Source organism: Phalaenopsis equestris, unplaced genomic scaffold (assembly GCF_001263595.1).
Source record: "Phalaenopsis equestris unplaced genomic scaffold, ASM126359v1 Scaffold000002, whole genome shotgun sequence".
NCBI lineage: Eukaryota > Viridiplantae > Streptophyta > Magnoliopsida > Asparagales > Orchidaceae > Phalaenopsis > Phalaenopsis equestris.
The window spans coordinates 39135209-39150500 of record NW_018164444.1 but is presented as its reverse complement, the minus strand read 5'-3'; the positions used below and the strand labels follow the sequence as shown (position 1 = coordinate 39150500).

The 15292-nt window shown below is 37.7% G+C and overlaps 1 protein-coding gene across 1 annotated transcript in view; it reads right to left on the bottom strand.

Annotated features, from left to right (window-relative positions):
- Positions 1–15292, bottom strand: part of LOC110017904 (midasin-like) — a gene marked incomplete in the record, with an annotated part of 124351 nt that overhangs the window by 9430 nt on the left and 99629 nt on the right. Inside the window, 13 exon segments of the mRNA XM_020715060.1 lie at positions 2666–2822; positions 2912–2980; positions 4382–4495; positions 4582–4661; positions 4755–4867; positions 4946–5021; positions 5120–5284; positions 5367–5491; positions 5580–5661; positions 11268–11390; positions 11469–11696; positions 11793–11894; positions 11977–12168. Of these exon segments, the coding sequence (XP_020570719.1) occupies positions 2666–2822; positions 2912–2980; positions 4382–4495; positions 4582–4661; positions 4755–4867; positions 4946–5021; positions 5120–5284; positions 5367–5491; positions 5580–5661; positions 11268–11390; positions 11469–11696; positions 11793–11894; positions 11977–12168 (1626 nt within the window).

The following is a 15292-nucleotide window of genomic DNA, read 5'->3' as shown; positions in this document are numbered from 1 at the left end:
AGTTAAACTTCAAGATTTTAAAATCTTGGAGATGTTTTGCTTTGGTTTGTTGAAGCCTAAATAGGGAATTTTGGATGCTTTCTTTGCTTGTTTATTGAAACTGAAATTTGGAAGTTTACGATTTTCTTCACTTTAACCTATTGAAGCAGAACTTTGGAAATTCAAAATTTGTCATCATGGTGGTTTGTTGAAGCGAAATAGGGAATATAAGCATGCTTTCTGTGGAGATTTGTATATAGAGCATACAATTATTATTATTATTATTATTATTATTATTATTTACATATATATATGCTTGAAGCTTGAACCTAAAATGAAATTTGTGGAAGTATTTGACAAATTATTTCTTTCGGTCTTGTAATGGTCTTGTAATATGAAAACATCTATAATTGTTTAATACATATATGGATTTTTAAAGTGGGATATAAGTTTTTGAGGTGTGGGGTAACAGACAATGATGCAAAGAACCAATGATCAGCTCTTCTTATAGCTGAAAATATAAAAATCGATATTCAATTAGTGAGATGCTCTTTCACCCCTTAAGTCGTCGGAAGCTCCAACCCTTTTCAAAAGGCTTGAGAATTGGTGATTAGAAAAGAATAGATACACAATAATCTATTACATAGATACTACACTTGCACAAGGAACAGATACTACCTCCACAAAATGATAAGTACCACGATACACAATAGACACTACACATTACACTCTATACGACAGATACTACATTTGTAACATATCACATATTACACACTAGACACTCCACATGACAGATACTACAAGAATAGATATTATATTTCTTTTGAAAGTCTAGACACTACACACACCATACCCCGATAAGTTCAGATATTATACATCATTTATCCTAACATCACACATAGGTGCACTACACCCAGATAAGTTCAGATACTATCTCAAATAGACACATTATACCTTTAATAAAATAAGTTCAGATATTATTGGGTTTACCAATTCATTAAACGATAGGGTCTAGGACTGTCTGATTATAGGAGCGATACGTTGGTGACCTCTAGTTGATATTGATAGGTTGACTTCGATATTTTATTTGTCTGTGGGATCAAGATAAAAGAGAAAAAAAGTCTAGTCTGCGCCTAACCCCAAATTAAAAGCTAATATCCCACTTTAAATTTTTATATGCTTATCACTTAGCCTTTCTTTTATAATCTACAAATGTTTATCTAACCCCTTTATATCATGCAATTGTAATATGTTTTGTAGCATTGCCAGAATTAATTAGTACATTTAGCTCTTTCAGTTTTGTTCCATTACTGCACATTTCTTTCTTTATTGCACAGTCTTTCTTTTCTTTATATTGTTTTACTTTCATAGTTTTCCTTCAGTCTTTTCCCGTTACAGTACTTTACTACACAGTTGTTTCTTTCCAGTACCGTATTGTACTATAGTGTATTAATAGACATTCACCTGTATTTATACTTTCAAATATTGTTTTCCTAGCATGTTTGTATAACACCCAGGATAGACCGTTTGAGGCATGATTTTCTCTTTTCTTTATCCTTTTCTCGAGACAAGACGGCGAAAACATCAAATGATGATTTATCCCCAGGCAACGATCAAGACGGCAATCTAGGGCAAATGACAATTCATCTCCGGACAACGGTCGAGACAACAACAGAAGACAGACGGAGGAACTTCAACTGAGTCTCGATAGATTTAAATAACATACTTATAGGACGTTGAAGTCGTTCATCTGACACGACGTAAATCCTCATATGTTATCTTTTAGGACTTTCTACGATTCCATATCGTACGATACAAGTCCTAAACTTTTTAGGGTTCCGAGGTCGTCGTCTAGTACGACATAAATCCTCTTATTTCCTCAGACCATTTACATATGAAATGTAATTACAAGTCCCCGAATGTCTAAATAATTTGCAAGACTAAAACCTCAAATAATTTCTCTTTCAAAGATGTAAAGCAAATCATAGATTAGTTTGAGATGTCACTGAATCTTATTCGATATCTTCGATATCTCATACTCTTCACTCCTTTGGATTCCAAAAATAACTGTCTTTATTTGGAACCTACCTTAACTTTTTCTATAAGCAATCGTGGAAACCTAAACGTTGAATTCTTGAAGACAAAATTCTGATCTTAATCGAAAGTTTTCTTAGGTGACTTCGGTTGTCTAAGATGTAATTAACTATAGTGGCTTGTCTCTATAGGGGATTAAGAACCCAAATTAATCTAAGCCCTGTCTAATTTGTGTATCAGATAGGGGAATTTGTCGGCTATAAATTTTGCAGACCAAAATAATCATAAACTTTTAAGTTTAGATAGTTAAGCCTACTAATAAGTGATACGATCATCCTTCCAGATGATATATCATTTATGGTATCGTGTTCAGCTATTTAAACTATTAGATATATGAGGTCTATTCGGTCTCATCATTTTCCGAAAATAATAAAAAATACCATTTTCACAAAATTAAAATTACATCATATATTATATTAAATTTAAATTTTAAAATTTTATTTTCAAAGAACAAAAAAAAATAGCCGACACCAAGGTGTTGTAAGTGTAAGTAACAAACTTTGGATGGTAGGCATAAGAATTGTGTTGTATGTAAATTTCTCAAAATTAAATAAGCACACTATATCTGAAATCTAAAAAGATAGATGGTTACATTGAACTTTTGAATGAGTTTCCAGATTTTTTGTCGAGTCCGCCTGAAATTCTCTATAAATGTGCCAGTATAAGAATTTTCCCAACTGAAAAGCTTCAGGTACTCCTTCAAATCTTTTTCTACAATCCCTTTGCCAGCTTCAATGCGTTCTAATACTCTGGCAAAAGATAAAGGCAAATGATAAGAGCTAATGATTCAATTAAGAAACCTTTCCAAAACACTTCGAACAATTTCAAGGAAACTTACCTTGGAAGGAATTGCACATAATATCCAAAAGTATTATACAGAATTTTCAGGGTTTCTTCCACATGAGGACTGCCATAGAAGCATAAAAAAATTAGCACGATATCACCCAATGTTAACCACAAATATGATAGCTACGTGATTCTTAGTTGAATATTTTTTGCTATCAATCCATGGTCACTGCTCATCCCTGATTAGCAGGTTTTTCTATATGTCCAGTTAATTTTTCTATCACAACAGCATAACAATCCTTCTAGCTAATTAAAACAAGGAAGAAAAAAACCAAACAATTTTAGTACTTACACAAAAATCTAGACGAGATGCAATTTTATCTGCCATAATTATTTAGAAGAGCAAACAACAGAAAACCTTTTGGACAAAAACTCATTGATTAGTCTGATTTTAAAAATAAATGTTCCTAAAATGATTCCACCTACATGCTAAACCTTTCATATTACCACAATAACTGCACCAAGCTATTAAATCAATCCCGCCATCCATAGAATCAATCTATGCAAGGATGGAATCCAGCTACCTTATTTCAAATTTGCTCCAGATTTAGTCCACATACATGCCAACCTTTCATCTTACCATAGTAACTGCATCAAGCTATTAAATCAAGCCCCCCATCCATACAATACAATCAATCTAGCAAGGATGGAATCCAGCTACCTTATTTCAAAGTTGCTCCAGATTAGTCCATTCAATTTATTCAACCAAAGTGTAATGGGTGGTTAAAATCGCTAAATATAACAGTGAAAATTTAACTAACTGCAGCTAACGTTTGATTTTAATTGTAGATTGCAGCAAATAGTGCATTATGGTGAATATCCAATATCATTTCAAAATGAACAAAAATAAAGAAATTAAAATTATACAAAATAGCTAAAAAAGCTCATCCTCTTAAACTTATCATTTGATATTTCACAGTTAAAGCTGGCCAGTCAAAGCATAAAAAGCATCTAAGAGTTATATGCAATAGCCTGAGATACTATCACATATAATTATTGCAATTAGACCAAGAGTTAAATATATATATATTATCAGGGAAGAAATAGAAAATATTAGTTTATTTTTTTTTTATATATATATATATATATATATATATAAGTGTTTAGGAATATAAAACTTGTAGCTAACAACTTAAGTTGAACAAAAATGAACATTAAAACAAATATGTTGTAGAATTAGGAATGATAAAGTAATAAATAATTATCAAATAGAATATGGAAAATAGCAAGGCAAGGGCCACAAAGGAAAAATGATGCATCCATAAGAAATGCCTAATTAATCTGGATGAATTATAAAAGAAAAGAGAAACAGCCAAAGTTCAAGTGGCTTGAAGTTGTGCAAAATGATTTTCCAGAAGTTAACCCCTATAGACCAACTCAACAAGAATGAAGGAAGATTCATACAGTCAAACTCAAATAAAAACAATAAGTATGATGTTTAAAGCATAATTTCATTATTTACCTAGAACAAACTTGCAAGTGAATACCATTTTTAAGTTGCCCATGAAATGCAAGAAGAAGAAGAAGACGCTTCTTGAATTCCCCTATGCTAGATGTACAAATAAACTCCTCGACACTGAAACAACATTATAAGCAGCATGAATCATCTCAAAAAAAGCAATAAACATAATTAATGAGAAGAAACAGCAAAGCCGTGCATGCCTTTGTATGGTTAGCAAATCATCAACTACAGCATCGCCAGAAAAACTACGATGAAGAACGCTATACAGTGGAAACCATAGCTGCATTGCATCAAAGAATAAGACATAGTATTACATGATCATAACATAACTCCATATTAATGAGAGAACAATAATCATCTACCCCGATCTTACCTTTGTAGCATTCACCTCATGTTGCTCACTAACGTCATCAAGTAAGGTAGGCCATGAGTCAACTTCAAGCTTTTGCCAAGATGATACTATATTATATAATAGTTGGATCTCATCTGTGGACAAAAAATGAAATTTGTTCAAGAACCTATATAAAGACGCAAAGATTAATCCAAATGCAATTAAGACCTTACCTTTAAGAAAAAACCTGGGATCATTCTCTTGAAAGAACTGAATTTTACCAGCAAGCAGTTGCAATCCAGGCAGAGCCTTGACATTTTGCAAAATCATTGTAAGATGGCAATGCGCATAAAGAGTAGGATTAGTGAACTGAAGGAAACATTGAGTTCAAAGTTCTGATAAATTACTTTTGGCAATGGAGTGCATGGTGAAATGTTCAAAAGTGTTTCAGTGATCTCCATTATTTTCATAAGACCGGGATGACCTGGCCATTCTTCGAGAAAGGATGTAACCTTATTTTGGATGGCAGTTATTGGTTCAACCATTTTGAACATGACTTCTGGATTTGAATCCTATAAATGAAGTAAAGGTAGCATAAGAAACTTTTAATGCATAAAAAGGATCAATAATCGCAAAGCTGAACTTGTTTAGTACCTTGTATACATTATAAGAATGACCAGATTTAGTGCTAGAGGACCACTGATACTCTAGACACACATATAAAAGATGTTCTGGAAGTAGATTGTCATCCATAGTTGAGGAGGTTAGTGATTGAAAGCCTGGTAAGAGAGGAGAAACAAGATTACTTAGTGTGGAATAGTATGGCGAACAACTTTTGGAGGCCAGTGCTTGAAACAATATGATCACCTTCTATAATAGTTGTTCCTAGCCTGTAGGAGTCCATAAATAAATGCAGTCTCTCATCTTCGGTGATTAGGCAAACACCAGGCTGTACTATGCACAGCCATTAGTTTAGATTTAAATTTAACTGTTGCATGTTTAATAAGTGAAGCAAAACACCTCATTCATAACTATAAACACAACAAAAAAACAAAACTATGTCTATGAATGATACTAGAAACTAGTTAGAAAATCAGAAAGAAACAAAAGTAACTTTTATTAATATTGAAATCAGGCTACAACACGATACAAACAGAAAGGGAAATATAATGATGTAACAATCTCCGACTTAGACCAAAAGAGAAAATCTGTGACAGTGGTGGTGTCCGCGAAGTGGTAAGGGAGTGGGTCAAGGCTGGAGGTTGTGAAGGGGGATCGAATGGGTGATTTGGGAGGCCAGTAAGTGGGTTGGTGAGAACGTAGAGTAACTGGACAGCAGGATTTGCTACAGAGAAAGTGGTGGTTGGCCTGGAGATGAAGTCTGGGAAACTGTACTGCAAGGTTATGTTGTTGGGGTGGGCGGCTGGGTGCTGAGCTGCAGTATGAGGAGCTGGACAACAGGTTATACCATAGGGAAGGGTCGGCTGGGTGCTGGGAGGAAGTCTGGCAAGCTGGACAGAAAGGTTATGCTCTTGGGGAAGGGCAGCTGGGTGTTGGGATGAAGAGGAGGCCGGCGATAGAGGAGAGGGGGTATTGGGGGGTGGAGGAAGGGTTAGGTAAGGGTTAAAAGGAAGATGCAACATCACCTCGGAGTAAGATACAACCAGAGCATTATCACCTCCTTAGATACAATCTTACAAAAGAGAAAAGGACCACATAGGAAATCTGAAAGCAAACATAGCAAAAAAAAAAAAAAAAAATTATAAACATAGCACCCCCTATTTATAATGAGGACTAGGACTTACTTTAGGCAATGTTTACAGTAAGAAAGAAGAATAAAAATAAAAGTCTGGATTGGGCAAGGAAGAATAAACTAATAGAATTTTGTATTAAGCAAGGATGAGTAAAATAAGTCAAAAATTAGATTTGGTAAGGACTTATAATAAGAAAGTACTAGAAAGAAGAGTGAAGGGGAGAGAAAGGAAAGAGAGAGGTGTCGGGTCGGAAGCCCCTCCCCTTGAAGACCGGCCAGTTCAGCAAAACTAGACCGAACTCTTCAGGCCGGTCCTCCATAGGCCCCACGTTAGTCTACCAGGTGACAAGCGACGCTTGATCTCGCTCTTTGCTTTTGCGCATCGAACCAGCGTAGCTGGGAGCAAACCAGTCCAGCCACCCCCGCTGGACCGGCCCAACACTATTAAAAGACGCACGATTCTTTTCCCCAGGCTCATCTTCCGCGATCAATTCACCCACCCGGCTCATCTTCAGCAATCGACTCCCCCCTCATGCCCTAATCTCGCGCCTCCTAGCCTTTGCTCGCCCACTTCAAAGCCTTTCCATTTCTTCTCCTCCTTCCTTCCTTCCAAGGTTGTCTCCCCTCTTTCCTATTTATACATGTTATTTCTCAGGTCTAACCAACTTTTGTGTGATTTGTTTTCTGATTTCAGATTGTATTCCTAGTGTTTCACTCTTTTGAGGGATGTATCCTTCGGCGGAGTGGTGCTACGGCTGTATCCCGCCAAGGTGATGTGTATCTCCACTCCATTTCCTCCTCCAGACCAACGTTCATCCTCCACTAAAGCCCCTCAGCTGCTCTCCCCGGCATTACCCTTTGCTTCCGCAGTCTACACAGCACCTCCAGGTTCTTCCCAGACCTCCTCTAGTTGGAGCCTTCCATGCCAATGCCTCCCCTGTCCACTGTCGCACCCCTGAAACTTCCCAAACGACATTCCAGCCATCATAATCTCGTCTGGCAGCCCTTTTCCAGCAAACTACAACACCAGTCGCCTCCTCGCAGCATCCGTCCGGCTCTGACATACACTCTGACGCCCTCCTAGCCACCACTGGCACTTCCTCAACCTTCCGACGAAGTTTCCACCACGATGTCAGCGATGGCCAGGACTGTTTCTGATATATTCTTAAACTTTTTTTCAGCAATCACTATTTTATTTTACTGTTTGTTTGTTGTTTCATTGTCTATGTAGCCATGTTTGTTGTTTTTTTTTCTGCAATTCCAGCCATCATAATCTATGTAGCCATGTTTGTTGAAGCTACCACTGGCACTTCCTCTTTCCTCTTTTATAATTTCAACAATAAAATTAGTTGTATTACAGTCATAGTTTGGGTGAACTCCAGTATCATCGGGGTTGGGGTAGCTTCGACCTCATTAGTCAATGCTTCTGCTTCTTCGTCTGTAATATAAGAAGCATTAGGATCCCACTGGCAACTGTATTGCCCTCCAAGGAACCTAAGGGTCTCTCCCAATTTGCGAGAAAATATCCATATTGATCTGTCCTCATGAGCCTGTGGACCACGCCTATACTGCTGAATCTTCCCAAAGTAACCACAATCGGTTCAATCAGGCGAGCGGTGAGAGTAATCTAACCCTTCCCTCACGGTGGTGGCGCCAATGTTACCGTGTCGTACTGACATACCCTCGATCGTGTCTGTCGTGTATCTGGAGAGAGTGCCTCAACCCTCTCATCTGGCATCATCACTAAACTTGGTCCCACAGATGCCACTCTATTGGTGAGGGCTCCTATGATCTCAAGCTCCGTCGAGGAAAGTAAGATGATGCGCTTCCCCTCTTTGGTGAATGAATATGTGTTCTTCAATCCATTGTGTTTAGTCCTTCGGTCAAACCCTCACAGTCTTCCCAACAAAAGGTAGCAGACATCCATAAGGACCACTTCACACCACACCTGGTCCTGCAGCTGGCCTTACATCGACAACTCTACCAAGCATCTTTGGTCGATGCTGATTCGATTCAACTTCTTCAGCCATGTCAGTGAATATGGCAGGGAATAACTCTGAGAAGCAAACCCCAATTTCTCCACACGTTCTTATTGCTCTTGTTATAGATAATGATGTTGCATACAATTCTCTTTACAGTGCAGTGGGTATATAATATGTTGCGCCAAAGCCGCTGCGGCTCCCTCGTGTCCTCAGTTTACAAGATCTGTCAAATCATGAGCGTCACTCCTTCATTTGTTTGGAGTTAATACACCTCGCCCTGTTCCTCATCTTTCTCTGTCACTAACCTCTTTCACGACACCCTGATTTGTAAGTGTGACTACCCTACTCGTGAGACAGTTGAAGGCTATATCGTAGTAGCGTGACATCTGTAACACTTTCTGGCCGAAACAATATTGGAGGAGCTACCTTTCTCCTGTTTCTTCCCGCTCTAATCCAGAGTATCATTCTCATGTTTGGGTTTACTAGTGTCTTCGAGGTTACCCTTGTCGGTGGTGGTAAATGTAGGTGATTGTCTGACTGAAAGTTGCTTCCTGAAGGATGGTTGTTGTTTGCTCTGTTTTTGCTATCTTTCCACCTTCAAGGCTAGTGTCTGGACATCCCCCAACATCCAAAACGGCTGTAGTTGCACCGCATTACTAATACTAGGCTTCACGCCCCCAAAGTATCTGGCTATTGTATTCTCCTCTGGCTCTATCAAATCACACTTCATCTGAAAGTGATCAAACTGCTCTGTGAACTCCTCTACTGACAAATCCCTCTGTTGTAGGTCATGGAGCTTTATAAACATATCCAGATGGTAATGGGTTGGAGGTATTTTCTCAGCATTGTTTTTTTCATCTTCTCCCAATTGGTAATCGTATTGTTGCACTCCCTTTTTCTGTCTCTGTAAGTTTTTCCATGACCAAAAGGCACTTTTCTTTAATTTGATAGCAACTAGCTTGACCTACTTGTCCTTTAGCAAATATTTATACTCTAAACTCAGCTCAATAGCTTGTAACCAATCAATGCATTCCTTAGGATCCATACCACTTTCAAACTTTGACAGATTTATTTTGATGTCGAAGTCTTTGTGCCCTCCAAATGATCTCTTCTCTGCAAGTCTCCCTCTGAGGGGGATTCAGACACCCCTCTCTCGAACTCCACTGATATTTTCTAAACTGCTGTGGCCTATCTTTTCCATCACTGAAATTATCCATAAGGATAGGATTCAGATCCTCATCTTATTCTCCTCTTCGACTCTCCAAATCTTAGTCGAATGTAGCCTCCTTCTATGTTAACTCTTCAATCTTTGCAAGCCTTTGTTGAAGAAGACGAAGCTCTTGTCGTATCTCTTCCCGAGTAGGCGCATGCATATTTTTCCTGGTGGCATGACTAAGGTTTAGGAATATGAGCGAATTTTTTTTTTGTGCGAGTGGAAAAGTTAATTGGTGGTAGAAAAGATAATTTTTGGGTGACGGATGATAGGAAACCCAAGGATAGGACTAGGGTTAGGCTAGCTCTGATACCAAATAATACCGGAACTAGTTAGAAAATCAGTGTAAACAAAAGAAATTTTTATTAATATTGAAATAGGGTTACAACATGACACAAACGGAAAGAGAAATACAATGATATACCAATCTTTTGCTCATACCATAATAGAAGATCCGTGAGCTGGTGGTGTTGGCAAAGTGATAAGGGAGCGAGTCAAGGCCGAAGGTTGTGAAAGGGCATCGAAGGGGTGATTTGAGAGGCCAATGGGTGGGTTGGGTCGAGTGGTTAGACAACAAGATTTGCTACAGGGAAAGTAGCAGTTGGCTCGGGGATGAAGTTTGGGAAACTGGACAACAAGTTAATGATGTTGGACGAGCTGGACAAAAAGTTATGCCGCAGGGAAGGACTAGTTGGTTGTTGGGAGGAAGTCTGGGAAACTGGATAGCAAGGTTACGATGTTGGGGAAGGGCCAACTGGGTGCTGGGAGGAAGTCTGCGAAGCTAGACAACATGGTTATGCTTTTGGGGAAGGGTCGGCTGGGTGAGGCCGACGGCGGAGAAGAGGGGGAGGAGAAGGGTTAGGTAAGGGTAAAAAGGAAGAAATAACACCACATCGTAGTAGGATATAGTCAGAACACCACCACTTCCTTGAATACAACCCTACAAAAAAGAAAATGACTCCACACAAGAAATCTAAAAACAAACACATCAAAAATTTAAAAACTCTTAAGCATAACACCCTTACTTATAATGAGGACTAGGACATATGTTAGGCAATGTTTAAAATAAGAAAAAAGAATAAAAAATAATATAAATTTAAATTGGGCTAGGACAAATAAACTAATAGAATTTCAGATTAGACAAGGATGAGTAAATCAAAATTTAGAATTGGTAAGGACTTATAATAGGAAAGTACTGGGTAGGAAAGAGTTAGGGGGGAGAAAACAAAGGGAGAGGTGTGGGGTCGGTAGCCCCTCCCCTTGAGGATTGGCCAGTTCAAAGCTGGGCTGAACTCCGCAGACCGGTCCTCCATAGCCCCCGCGTTAGTGAACACACTCTGGATCTCAATATTACAAGGAAGAACTAAACAACCACAAAGTCAAGTAGACCATAAAAGAGTACCAAAGAATGAAAAGCCTAAACAATAGGAAAGTCATTATTGAATTTAGGGCAAAATGGAGAGAAGATAAAGATAAATTGAGATGGACAAACAAAAATACGGATGCAAACATAGCATAGCATAGATGCAAACATGCTTCTGCACAAAGGACAAACTCAAAACAAAGTAATATAATAGTGGCATAATCTAGTGATAAATATAACTTACACATTTAAGAAAAATTCCTGACCCAAATAATTGATTATGAATTTGTACCAAACTCCTCAAAATTGACTCAGGAATCAATGACCAGTCCTCTTCAACGTTGCCAATTTCCTTTGAAGGTTCCTTCTAAGAAAATTAATAGTTTCAATTAGAAAAGGAGGAGAAAACATGAAAACTCCTAAAAGTTGTAGAGGTTCTGCATACCACTTTAGAAAATTCTTGCTCCATCAACAATTCTTGCTGCTCAGACGAGAGATTTCTGTCTGATTCCATCATAACAAGTGAAGATATATCTCCATTCAGAACATCATCCAATGAGATCGAACGGGAACTAAATTTGTAATATTGAGCTTCCTCTTCTTTTGATGCTTTTTCCTTCGATTTCATCCGCATCCAAAAGCTTGAAAAGCGTCGAAATATCTCATTCAAAAGCTAAATAAATACACACCACCATAAGGATCAGCATAATGTAAGCATCTAACAATTTTATTTCATCATTTCACAATAGCACTTGAAAACTGCACTTACTAAGAAAGAACCCTTTTCCAGAACAAGAGAACTACTAATATTGTGAGCTACATGAAGTAAAGTAATGTGGCAAATAATTGATTGTTGCTTCAAATGAGAAATCTGTAAATCAGATGACATTAACTCGTAAATAAAAAATAAATTAATAAATAAATAAATATAAAATAAATGGCAGTCTACATACATCTTGGAGTGCACTGACTTCATTGGAAATAAAAATCAAAGAGCTTAGTAGATTTATGTCAGGAATCTGAACTCTTTCAGAGTCATTATGTTCACATGCATTCAATTTCGGACTTGATAAGTTCTTAAGAGTGATAAGGTTACGCCTGACTGGCAAAACTTTAGGAAACTGCATAAGAGAACAAATTGGAACCTGCAGAGAAAAATGACTTTACGGGTCAATATGCAATTTCGTATTTAAAAGTAATAAATAAATAAATAATGTTACTAATCTAGGGAGAAATGTTAATTAGAGGTTTGGATGGTGGCACTATTAATCTATGATGCACAAATACTTTAAATGAGTTTCATTTTTACGAAGCATACTTGAATTTAACTAACCAATATCTCAGTTAATGCGCGGGAAATCATTACTGAATCTAAAATGATTGTCATGTACACAGAAAAGAAAAGAACAGAAAATGCACCAAATTATAGAAAAAGCAAATGATATAAAAGATTACAATAGCTGCTCTATATCAAAGGACGTCTATACAAAGTAAACTGCAGTAAAAGAAAAGAAGGTTGATTTTTTAGTTCACATGAGAATACTCAAGTAAAATGACTCCAAAAGAAAAATAAAAATAATACAAAAACAACAACAAGCCTTTATCCCACTATGTGGAGTCAGCAACAGGAACCCTTTTTCTCCATTACATCCTATTGAGTGTCACATTCCTATTGAGTGTCACTATTGAGTGTCACATTTTCATTTAATTCTAATGGATTAAGATCATTTTTTATAAAATATGTCCAAGTCTTTTTAGGTCTATCACTGCCATTCTTAACAAAAGTCGCATCTTAAACATCTACTCTCCTAACCAGATCATCAGATGGTCGATGTTTAATGTGAAAAAGCCATCTAAGATGACTCTCTCTAATTTTATCCGCCTTGGAGCTACACCAACCCTATCACGAATATATTCATTTTGCATTTTGTCTAGTGTCAAACCACTCATCCACCTAAGCAATCTCATCGCAGCAACACTTAACTTTGTTTTATGCTTCTCTTTTAAAGGCCAACATTCTGCGTCATATAGTATTACAGGTCTCACCACCATCTTATAAAATTTTCCTTTAAGCCTAAGCGGTGCTTTTCTGTCACACAATAGGCCTGTTGTATTCCTCCACTTCAACCAACCAACTTGAATTCTACTAGTAAAATTCCCATCTAAATCACCATCACTTTGAACAATAGACCCGAGATATCTAAAACGCTCACAACTTTCAATGATTTGATCACCTATAGAACTACTACTACTAAAATTACATTTCATGTATTCAATTTTAGATATACTCAAACAATAAAAACAATAGATTAAAATAATTTAAATTTTTTGCTAAATATTATTTTTTGAAGAGATTATATAGATTGTAAGGTCTGCATACTATGAAACAACAATTAAATGTTATGTCAACAAATTTGCATAAAGTTTGTGTATGTAGAATACATTATATGTCTATAAAGTAGTTATGAGGTGTCCACCATACGATATATATTTGTTGAGAGAAAAATAAACTTTATATTATTGATTGAAAAAGATTGGGCCCATATAGTAATTCTACACTGTCATCATAATACCAAGTATGGTGGGTTACACCAATTTAGTAACCATCTCATGAAGGACAGTTGCACTTTCTCTAATGGATATTGAAATCACAGTGACGCGGGAGCTTACTAGGACACTATATTGTAGCTGCTACAATATCGCGATCAAGCCCAGTGTGTGTGTGTGTGTGCGCGCGCGAGCGTGCGCGTGCTTGTTTAGAGGGAGATTTTGATTGTTTACCCTTTTGAGGGCAGTATTCAAAGACGAGCTGCTCCGACTGTAACTCGCTCGAGGTGGTGACAGTCCCCTAAAAATCAAATGGTGTTATGATTGTATTTCAATTATGGAGAGATATTTTATTTCAATTATGGAGAGATATTTAACTCTGCAACCTTTACAACCACCCCCCTTGCTGTCGCAGTCCCCGGACATCCCTCCCCCTGTCGTCCCGCAGTCCACTGTCCTTCCCCTTTATTGCCCCTCGTTGTCACAACCACCCGCTTCATTATTTTCGTTGTCCCAGACCCGCATCTTTGTTGTCCCAGTCTGCCAATTCTTCCTTTTATTGTTCTAACTATGTCCCACCATCCTACATCACCGCTGCAACTCCACAGGCCCTTCCCCTTGATGGCATATCGATGTCTAGCTATCTCACGTTTTCTGCCCCATCACAATAGCCGCCCAAAATCCCTTCCCTGTTACAACTATCACCCAACCATCCCAATCATCTACCAATACTTTTAAACCCCTAACAACCACCACCATCAACTTTAATCCACCATAATGTAAGTTTTTGTGTCGTATTTGTTGTAATCCACATTCAGTGTGTGAGTTGTAACCGTCTATTTGATTTTCAGTAAAAATATTTGCTTTCGTTATTATGATTTGGATTAACTTTGGTATCATTTGACATCAAAGTTAAGCTAAAACTAATCCTATCGTAAGGTTTCCTATCATAAGCCTCTACCCAAGCCACCTCCACCAAAAAATTTCATTCCAACCACCCACCAAACCATAGCAAAATTTTGACATAACTCTAATTTCCCTTTGCCGATTTTCAAAACAAGCAACCCAAATTAAATTTTCTACACCTCCAGTCTCATGCTCCCTTTTTCACCCCCAAACCATAGCCATGCCACCAAGTAGATACATGCCCGAGCCTTAATCGGGAAGAGATACAGTGAGAGATCCACCAACTTCAACGGAAACTTGCGGACATTAAGGATGAAATCTAGGGGGAGATTACCCTCGACCGTGATCTGGAGAGTCGAAGGGGAGAACGGGAGAATCTGAAGATGAAGCAAGAGATACAATGCCAGTTTCAACCAGCTTACTACATATATAGTGTTAAGACCACAGCTTCAGAAGAGAAGTGAAAGTGGTTGCTAGTGAGAGTGGTATAGTTTGCTACAGATTTCATCCCAGAGTTAATTTCGCTTCACATAGTTGTTTATCAGCTACATTTCACTGAGTACGAGAAGTGAAATAAGCAAATTTCAGACTTAAGGGCTCGAGAGTTAAAGTTGTGGAAACCTACATCTATATGCAGCTCCAGCATAGGATGTGCAAAAAATGGATGTATATTTATTTATCAAGACATGTGAAATGACAACGCCTAAAAGGCCGATGTACAAGGAAACTATAGTGTTTACGCTAAGTTTGCTGTTGCGGACTTGACTTCGTACAACAAGGACCCCTGAGCTTCGACTTCATTTGTCGAACCCCCCC